The sequence below is a fragment of the Sinocyclocheilus anshuiensis genome, unplaced genomic scaffold (assembly GCF_001515605.1).
Source record: "Sinocyclocheilus anshuiensis isolate Anshui unplaced genomic scaffold, SAMN03320099.WGS_v1.1 scaffold870, whole genome shotgun sequence".
In the NCBI taxonomy this organism is placed as follows: domain Eukaryota; kingdom Metazoa; phylum Chordata; class Actinopteri; order Cypriniformes; family Cyprinidae; genus Sinocyclocheilus; species Sinocyclocheilus anshuiensis.
In genome coordinates, this window is record NW_015540842.1 from 3,094,501 (window position 1) to 3,105,344 (window position 10,844).

Below are 10,844 nucleotides of genomic sequence, written 5' to 3' on the forward strand. Positions count from 1 at the left end.
CTCTGGCCTTCGGATGGAGATTTACTGCTGATCACAGAACCGTGCTTCACTGAAAGATACGCATGTCAATCGCAGCTTCTGTCGAATCGCGATTTCGATTCCATTTCGATTTATCGTGCAGCCCTAAATTGAATCCCAAGCAATATTTAAGCAGCATTTTTCGACTTAAGTAATGAAACACAGAACATGACGTGACGTGACGTGACGTGACAGTGCTTGTGCACATCCCTATAAGAAATTTGTGTGTTTGTGTACATTCTCACCAATGCTCCACTACTGAGGAGGATCATGAAGATGATGAGGGTTTCAAACCAGTTGTGCTCCACAATGAGATAGCAGGTCTTCCGGAGGAACCACCAATTCTTACCCCAGCCCTCCGTGATGGGCACATCACAACACTTGTAGCGGGCCACACAACCTGCAAAATGGCACACATTATACTTCTGTTCTCATAATCCATTACAGTTTCTGCATAAAAAAATAAATCATCTGCAAAGAGAAATCTATGAGCCCTTTTACCTTCAGTCCAGCAAGCTTCAGGGTCAACATATTCCTCTACTGCCTCCACCACCACCGCTTCCTCTACCTCTGGTTTAATATCTATGGTGCTGCCCTCTGAAGAGCTGATGTCATCCAACTAATTAAGAAGAGTTCACAAGTGCCATTTTTTGATGTTAAAAAATTTAAATAGCAAAGCAAAAAAAAATGTTCAATGCAAATTGTAACTGCATTATTAAAACGCTTAAAAAACTCAAGATGCTCAAACAGAATAATAAATAGCAATAAATAGCAAATGACCACCAGTGACAGACAAGAAACGGTGTTTGTAAACCGTTCTGTTTTACTATGCTAGACATCCAGAACTAACACACTTTAGCTCTAAGAATGAAATGACAAGAATCTGTTTTCATGTTTCACAATACAGTGTTCTCAATGGCCTACACACGTTTTAACATAATTTTAAAACAATACACTGCACTTTACTCCATATATATCAATATCATGGACAAAAAGCAGCAAATACCTCAGTTTAGAATCACTAAACATTTACTCCTGAGGCCAAATCAATAACCTATTACATTTCACCCACTAGCAACTAGGTCAAAGCCTAAAAGCATCACAAAATCAGCTCTTTTGCATACTCACTTCTTTGCTGCCCTCTGCTTCAGACTCACTGCTGAAATCTTCGGTGTTGAGATTCTCAAAGTCAGACTCGCCCATGGCGATGGGCACGCATACGGTCAGGTTGGGGTTGTGGATGAAGGACATGTGGTCATCATCAATCATGTACTTGCCCACACTACTGCCTATACCACTGGTGGTTCCGTTGCCATTTTTCTGATAGTCCAGGTCACGGCTGATGTCCACGCCTGTGTGATTGGTGATGCAGTTTAGCTTCCGGTCATACATGTCGTCTAGCGGCTTGGCCTCGTCGGTGACCTTCCTCCTGAGGATGATGTTGACCAGTTCTCGAACTTTGGCCTTCACCCATGCAATTCCCTTCTTAATGCGAATAACTGCAATCTGCAGGTTGTTCATCTCGCCGTCGTCATCAGAAGCTGCCAAGTTGTCTGCGCTGAATGAGCTCAGCAGCAAGGCAAGGAACAGATTCAAGACCTGATCAGTGTGAGAGAAAAGTAATATAACTTAGCCTCAAATTATCAAGACAGCTGCTTTTGGAGGCATTTTATGCATCATATACTCAGGCATACTGATACAATTTTTATTTTTAAAGTGATAGTTCACCCAAAAATTTAAACTCTGTCATCATTTACTCACTTTCACGTGGTCCCAAACCCAAAAGATTTCAAATTAATATATTTTTTTATGAAACCTGAGAGATTCCTCCCTCCATTGAAAGTTCAAGTAACCAAAGCTTAAAAGACCCCAAAAGGTTATAAAGGCATCATAAAGAGAATTTCATTTTAATCTAAGGGGTGTTTTTTTGCTTTTATTTGGTTCATCTTAGGTCAGACAGAATAACGCAAATATAATAATGTAATATAAATAATATAGATACACACATCTACAGTACATATAACATGCAACCATACATTAATTCAGATGAAGAGAAAGAAAACACCAGGCAAGCATAAAGGTGTGTTTTAATGTGTATGTTTCAATGTATTTGTGTTTAATTGTGAATAAAAGCCTAAACTGAATGTTAATCATATGAAGCGATTGTATCTCTTCACTTGACTTGGATTAAACTGTTCGATTCATTTGGATTAATATAACCCACTTTTATAACCTTTTTGGATCTTTTAAGCTTTGGTTACCTGAACTTTCAACAGATGGATAGAAACCTAAATCTTGAGTTTATCTCCATTTCAGCAGTTTTCAGTACAACTTAGCTCAAATTCCATGACAAAAATGCATTTTCTGCATCTAAAGAACACTTACCACCAAGTTTCCTATGACCATGACCATCATGAAGACGATGAGACACATTCCCTGTCCAGCCACCTCCATACAGTCCCACATGGTCTCGATCCACTCTCCACATAACACCCGGAAGACGATTAAGAATGAGTGAAAGAAGTCATTCATGTGCCAGCGGGGCAGCTCGCAATCTCCAGCGATTTTACACACACAGTCCTTGTAGCTCTTCCCAAACAACTGCATGCCCACCACGGCGAAGATGAAGACGATGATGGCCAACACCAGGGTCAGGTTCCCCAAAGCTCCTACTGAGTTGCCGATGATCTTAATCAGCATGTTAAGGGTGGGCCATGACTTAGCCAGTTTAAAAACTCTCAGCTGTTAAAAGAGAGCACAAGTAGAATTACCATGTTCAATATTATTCTTTGAATGTGGGCTATTGAAAACAAAGGGCAAATTCATTAAAGAGTTGTGCCACTTATTCATTATGTCTTATTCACTAACCACCCACAATCCTGTTTAACCAGACGCTGCTTTAAAATAATGTTGCTCTGTATTTAAATAAAATAACTCTCATTCTTTTCAGTACAAACACACCTCCTTTCTATGTAAATTAGGCTTATTATACTCACAATCTGCCTGATGCAATTAACATTGTGCTATTACCTCCCACAGAAAGAAGGTGCTAAACAGAATTTTATTAAGGAGAGATCTGTGTTTATGCTTTTTTATTTGTATTGGAAGCAGATGACAATCATAACATAAATGACATACTGGCAGACCTGACAACCTTGGACATTTTTTTTTTTGAGTATCTTCAGTGTGCAGTGTGAATTAAAAAATTGTCATAGGTTACTCAGTGTCTGCACTCAGTTTGTGATATTCCTCTCATACAGTATTTTATAATAAACAGTAGGGATGCAACAATAAAGTTAGTCCACAGTTTTTAAACCACAGTTTTCGGTTTGGTTCTGTTGGTTTGGCACATCAGAGTTCTTTTTTCCGTTTTTAAAAGCTATTTAAAGGGGTCATTGGATGCAAAATTCACTTTTACATGTTGCTTAAACATAAATATGTGTTGGCAGTGTGTGTACACAACCACCCTATAAAAAATAAAAATAAAAAAACATCCAGTGTTTTTTTTTTAAATCCCCATTGATGATAACAAAGACTATAAAAATGCAAAGACGGCTCACTCCTATATTTATGAATGGAAGAAACTGAAACGTGCAATATGGCGGAATAGTCCCGCCTTCTAAATGAAAGAACCAGTCGCCGATTGGTAAAGTCATTGCATAACTGCAGTGGCTGTTAAAAGCTCTGGTTCTCATAGAAACCTGAGGCTTGACCAGCCGATGTGCATGCACAGTCATATGCGCGTTGGAACTGTGCATGCACGTTGGCTAGTCTAGCCTGAAAAATAAGCCTTTTTAGAGCATACGAAACAACATTCATGGGGCAGTTCGTTTCAGATTTTGTTGCTGATTTGAAATATGTAATTTATTTGTGAGTTCATAGGGCAGTTTTTGAGATTTCAGGATTCCCCCATTCATTTAGATAGGACTTGGTCTTGTTTGAGCTTCCCGGAGGCTTTGCATATATGGCTGCTGAGTGAACAGACTTTCCTTGAAAGGGACTTTGATAATAATCACTTTCTCAGATCAGGCTGTTCTGAGATTCTTGGAAGAGTGACGTAGTTCTGCACAGGTCCCTCCCACGACTATTGACTGACATGGCCATTTTAGCACAGACCCGCCCTGAGTGAGCTGTAAACAGTCCGCCATTGTTTCGACACCGGAGCAGAGGTAGACAAGAATGTCTCCTAAGCGATTGAGGTGTTTTGTTGTTGGATGTAATAATTTGTTGGCAGTTGTCATTTACTCCAAACATCTGAGCCGCTGAAGATGCAGTGGATTACGTTTGTTTTTGAAGGGAATGCGCCCCCCAATCTACCTAAATGCTTCTATGTTCGCTTAAATAATTCGTAAACCAGCTTCACCTACAGAAGAAGTGAGTATAAGGTTTTTTTTATGAATCTTTGCGAATCGCCTTTCCTAACAATGTGCTAGTAAGCAAGTTCCGCGGCTAAAGTTTACATTCTCTCAGAGAATGGCTCGTCACCCCACGGAAGAGAGGGGTGGAGTGAGCAGAGCTCATTAGCATTTAAAGGGACATGCACCGAAATTGGTCGCTGTGAACAGAGCTGTTTTTGAGCAGGTAAAAAGGGTGTTGTTTTACAGTACCATTGAGAGATTTTAACCACAGTATGTTATAGACTTTATGACCCTAAAGAATCATATCAACTTGTGGAAAATGGGCATCCGATGACCCCTTTAAAAAAATTCCAGTACACCTTAATTAAAACTCCAGTACACTTTTGTACACTGTAAATAAACATGGATCATCAAATGTCTATTTCAAATTTCTTTTGAGAGAAGCATTATTTTAATGGATTGGCCATTATTTAGTGCTATAAATCCATGTAATGTCTGTTTCAAGGCGCCCTCGCGCAAAAAATCCACATATGGGTCACAGAAATAATAGAACTGATGACACTCCCGGAAATCCTTAATATGGACAAAAGCATCCAGCTATCACTGTAACTGAATAAAAGAACACAGAATAGCTTTGAATGATGACATTCAAAGAGAACATTACAACAATAAACACTTGACTGTGACAATGTATGGTTTATCTGTGCTCTTAAAATCACCTTGGGTATTTTCATAATAATTAAGTATATTTATAATCCATTGCTAATCGACATAGGCTTTATTACAATATAGACTATATTTCTGCGACATTAAGTGATAAGAAGCCACATCAGATTAGGACGGAAGTTATTTCTAACATTTGTCTGATGTTGTGGGTTATGTTATAATATTCTCTTTTGTTGGACAATAGATTTAGAGTCATTACAAGGGAGGATGTTTGGTGTGTGTTGCTTTTTAAGATGCACGTTTTAAGCGGGGAGGCGCTTCCTCATCTCAGCGCGTACACCCACAGACACACACAAACAGAGCCGGTTTGGAGAGGAAAAAAAACACATGGAAATTATTTAAACGCAAAACCGAAAAACAAAATGATCTGATTGGTTGAACTCTTCATCTTTTTCTGTTGCTTGTTTCGAGTACTGCATGTGTACAGAGGCGTCACCAGGATTTGCATACTTTAAAGTGATAAACCGCTACCCAAATCGCTACACAAAATGCATACAGGTTGGCAGGTCTGTACTGTAAATGCAGACATACAGACAACACTAAGAGCATGGTACTCAAAATTTGTTTAAATAAGCATTAAAGTTGCAATGTAAGGGAAGTTGCAAAAAAATCTTTTACTCTGTATTGTGATGTACATCCGAGTGAACTGGGTTATTCAGAAAACAAACATGCAGGGCAGGGATCAGTTGTTGATTGAATAAAACATATGCATGGATGAACTGTTCACAATAATATGCAATTAAAAATAGGGTGATTTTGCATTTCATGCCAACTTAACCACTGATTCTGTTCCCTGATTCACATAATTTCTTAATGCAATAGCACATGCACACATATCAAAGATCTGAAGCAATAAAAATGTTTACCAATCGGAATGATCTCAGCACAGAAAGACCTTCTACATCGGCCAAGCCCAACTCCATTAAACTCAAGCTCACGATAAAGCCATCAAAAATATTCCAGCCTTCCTGGAAATAGTAGTATGGGTCCATTGCAACCAGTTTGGCAAACATTTCGGCAGTGAAGATACCAGTAAACACCTGGAAGAAAGAAAACAGAAATTACACGGATTGATGACAAACAGATCACTTCGAGACAGACTTATTTGATTTTTTTCTCTTCATAACATTACAAGAAAAATATATCTATATATTTTTGTAGTCCTGTTTTTTTTCTTTTTATTTTGTATGTCTACGTATATGTGTCATTGATTCGTTCCTTTTTATAAGCTACTATGTCATGTTGTTACATTGTGTGCTTTGCTCAATAAAATAAAATCTCAATTTAACGAGCCAGACTATTTATAAAAGCAATCCCATATCAACAAACTGATTAAAGACAAATAAGCAATGCAGTTGTGAGAGTCATCAGCTCTTTCCTGACCTAGCAGCAAAAACATCCTGGCCTACACATTCACAATAACTCCCTGACCAATCGCTACAAGACTCTGTGACGTTCAAAGTGTCAAACGGATCATCCTGCTGTCACAGCTGAAGGGTGCAGTTAATCACCCTGCAGGCGGGTGGACTGAGGGAGGGTACAAGGTTGCCTTGACTCCAGGAGGCCTGCCGTGTGTCTGCACAGCCAGCGAATGTGAGTCATGCTGCCACCTGCACAGCCACGACCTGCTCCGGCCCACAGGTGTACTGAAGAATTTTGAATACTTGCATCATATCACCATGTCAGCTGAAATTTGCTGGAATTTCATTGCGAGAGGCCTGGCTATTACATGCACGTGATTTACTCCACAATGCAGGTCACGTGTCTTAGAAAATCACAATTTGTGGTAGGTGTATGGTGCACTGCACTGATTTATGACCCCTAACAGTCTCGGTATCACTTGGCAACGTAATATAAAAAGCAATTTGGTTCATAAGTGGGAAACATAATCTGTACTTTCCTGCAATGTTGACAATTTTACAAGCATTTTTACACTCATTCAGATGCAGGAACCAAATCGCACAGGTTCAAGCTCCTAGAACTGTGAAAATGCCACCATTTTAGAGCTGCTCATCGATTAGGCTACATGAAATATTTATGCTGGCTCTGCACCACCACACTCAGCCAGTAGCTTAGCACTGTCTCTACGCCAAGCAAAAAAAATGGCTTTGAGTGTTCCAACAACGTCCCTGCAGAGACTACAAAAATATAAGCCGTGGGGGAGGGGCACAGTTTCATCAAGCAACGAAAGAATTCTTTATATTTTAATTTAAAGACTCTTGAAAATAAGGGCTACGTAGAATCCTCACCAGGTTTCCAACAGACAGTACATGCTCAAAATTCTCCGTCATAGGGTAATGCTCCATGGCCATGAAGAGAGTATTCAGCACAATGCAAATGGTGATAGCCAAGTCTACAAAAGGGTCCATCACGATCAGGTTCACAATCTCCTTAACCTTCATCCAAACAGGTCCGCACTCCCAGATAAGAAACTTGTTGGCAAATTTGTACCAGCATGGTGGACACTTCCTCTGAGACTCTTCCAATTCTGGAAGCGAAGAATGAGAAGTATGGTAACCATAACAGATTTCCTTCTCTTTTTTTTTCTTTTTTTTTTTAAAGCAGTACATTCCTTAGGTTACAAGATATGGACATACCCTCAACCAATGTGTTGGTTAACGCACTCATGACACTGTTGGCTCGCTCCTTGCGCCCAAACGATGTGTTAAGCTGCTCTACAGAAACCATTAGAGAGCCTGAGAGTTTCTTCTTGATTTCGAGATCAGTGGTTGGCTGTCAGGAGAAAAACAATGAGGTTAAACAGTAGCACCACAACATTATACAGTGCAGCCAATGTGTGGGGGGAAAATGTGCATCACATGGCTAGTTAAAGAAAGGCTGGTTAGGAGAAGAATTTTTGTCAACACATTTTGTCCAAAGGAGCCATTTCTCATTTGAATGCATTAAAGCAGAGACATGCTGGGCTCTCACAAGAGAGAAGGTAGGGTGGAAATTCATGGGCATTTGTCATTAGCATTCCTGCGATACATATTCCTAACATAAGCATGTGATTAACATGCTATATGTTATCAAAATGCTCACTCATATGGCCATTTGAAACAGTCAGCCATGTTTTATAAACTGTTTGTTTTAAAAAATATCCAGAATGCTGGAAAGGCTATGAATAAGTAACTTATTCAAGTTTATCATATTATAAATCTACCATTGTTCTCCACTCCCTTCCTCCTCTCATCTGAAGCCCCTGCATCTCCAGATTTTAGGAGATCCAGTCAGCATGCATCAGCATGCATTCAGTCTAAGAAGTCAAGAGAAGAATAGAATAAATATCATGATCCATTAACCTCATGCTGAAGATCTGAAGCTATACCAGACCTCTATACGATTCATAAAGCTAGCAGTCTACCATGCTAACTAACTACCATGCTAACTACAATGCTTCCATTATAATAACAGTATGAAGAAATGGTGCTGATCATTAAAATAAGAAAAAAATGCATGTATACACTATGAAGAAGAAACAGGAAAAAGCACATGGTATACAAAAAAAAAAAGTAGATTAAGAGAAAATATGAAAAGAGAGTTGAAGGCTAGAGGGTGGAAGTGGAAGATTTTCATGGTTAATTCACCTTTGCGTGAATATAAAATGAAATACAATAACAAAGGACATTGAGTTGACATGTATGTTAAAATAAATGAATAAGTATGAAAAAATGAAGAAAGATTTTGCTTGTGGGGTGTAATGAGATGATGCAATGAATTCTAATTCCTACTACTAAGACATACATTATCATTAAAAATGTTGGGGTTAGCAATATTTTTTTAAAAGAAATTAATACTTTTATTTAGCAAGGATGCATTAAAATTGATCAAAAGGGAAAATTGATGTTTAAATTAAACAATGTTACAAAAGATCTAATTTAAATAAATGCTGTTCTATTGAACTTTCTAGTCATCAAAGAATCCTTAAAAAAACATGAATTCTATGAAGATATTAAGCAGCATAACCATTTTCAACATTGATAATAAAAAAAAAATTTAGTGCACCAAATCAGCATATTAGATTGATTTCTGAAGGATCATGTGACACTGAAGACTGCTGAAGATTCAGCTTTGCCATTACAGGAATAAATTACATAAAATATATTAAAATAGAAAACATAGAAAACAAGTATTAAAAAACGGGCCAAGCGATTAGTCAACAGAAGAGACAGACGGCTGCACGTGAGTGTTTTGCGTAATACTTGTTTATAGATCTGCTGTTTGAATTATTACTTTCTGCTAGGAAGGAATATTTCGTTTTCTGCCTATTTCTAAAAGCGTCTGCAAAATGACTAAATGTAAATGTAAATGTAATAATATTTCACAATATTACTGACTTCTTTCAAAAACATTAAAAAAAATTCCAACCCCAAACGTTTGAATGGTAGTGTATGAAAACAGTTTTATAAATATTAGTGGTTAATTTACTGAGAACTATATATAGTTAGCAGCTTGTTCACTAATTTCAAACTGGCATAGGAGGGCAGCATATCACACAGGCTTTGAGAGCAGTCCTCAACTGAAAGAGAGCTCATTTTAGAGCCAAGTCAAAATAACCATTACACAAATGCATCAGAAAGAGAGAGAGCCAAACAGAGAGAGCCAAGGTTCAGAGATTGATAATGCCCATGCCTAGACTGATCTACTCTTAGACTTCCTTACGCTGTCATCAGTGGCTGCCTTATCTATTATCACCTCAGGCAGTAGGCGTCCGCCAGGCCCCGGCCCGATGAGAGAGACCACTCCATTGCAATCCACAGTGCTGTTGCGCTTGCCGTAGTAACCTGTGTAGCTGCTGCGACGTTGTGGGCTTAAGAACGAATCGCGCCGCTCGTCGTACTCCTCAACCGTGCTGTGTTCATCATCTGCAAACTCATTCTCCGAGCCTCCATCCTTACAGTGGCTGAAGATGCTGCTCTTACTGTTGCGTCTTGAAGGGAATGGTGAGCCTGGGATGCTGAGCAGAGACTGAAGGCAGGAAAGACAGAGAGACAGATTGAAAAGCTGACATCTTTGTTTTTTCACACTTGCTCTCGACAGTCGAATTTTGGACATTAGTCACAGACATTAGGAACTTTTCCAGTTACTTGTTAAAGGGGTCATCGGATACCCATTTTCCACAAGTTGATATGATTCTTTAGGGTCTTAATGAAAAGTCTATAACATACTTTGGTTAAAATTTCTCAATGGTAGTGTAAAACAACACCCTTTTTACCTTGTCAAAAACAGCAAGCCATTTTAGTGCATGTCCCTTGACATGCTAATGAGCACTGCTCACCCCGCCCCTCTCTTCTGTGGGGTGACGAGCAGTTCTCATGAGACTGTAAACTTTAGTCGTGGAACTTGCTAACTAGCACATTATTAGGAAAGGCGATTTACAAAGATTCATAAAACAACCTTACGGTACATTCACACGGGGCGTCGCTGTCGACGCTTGATGGAGGGCGTTAGTTTTCTGGTGTTGTATGAACGCGATTGGCTAGCGTCTGCAACAGGGTATTTGCATAAGGCGATCTGATTGGCTGACGCCTGCGTTGGCACTTGAAAAGTTTTCAACTTCTGCCGCGAGCAACGGACCCAATGTGACGCGACGGACTCACAATTCATTTCAGCAACGTTTGACGTCACTCCATTAAAAGTAAACGAGAGGCGTTGACGCCGACGCCCCGTGTGAATACACCTGCTCCGGCGTCCAAACAATGGCGGACTGTTGACAGCTCACTCAGGGCGGGTCTAAGGTAA

General features: G+C 39.3%; 1 protein-coding gene across 1 annotated transcript in view; it reads right to left on the reverse strand.

Annotated features, from left to right (window-relative positions):
* LOC107687545 (sodium channel protein type 8 subunit alpha-like) overlaps window positions 1–10,844 on the reverse strand; it is a 51,059-nt gene that overhangs the window by 2,521 nt on the left and 37,694 nt on the right. The window contains exons 11-18 of the mRNA XM_016484921.1: window positions 9,765–10,070; window positions 7,700–7,835; window positions 7,352–7,590; window positions 5,969–6,142; window positions 2,404–2,760; window positions 1,147–1,617; window positions 520–637; window positions 264–418 (exon numbers count right to left, since the gene is read on the reverse strand). Coding sequence (XP_016340407.1) covers window positions 264–418; window positions 520–637; window positions 1,147–1,617; window positions 2,404–2,760; window positions 5,969–6,142; window positions 7,352–7,590; window positions 7,700–7,835; window positions 9,765–10,070 — 1,956 coding nt within the window. The remainder of the gene's footprint in view (window positions 1–263; window positions 419–519; window positions 638–1,146; window positions 1,618–2,403; window positions 2,761–5,968; window positions 6,143–7,351; window positions 7,591–7,699; window positions 7,836–9,764; window positions 10,071–10,844) is intronic.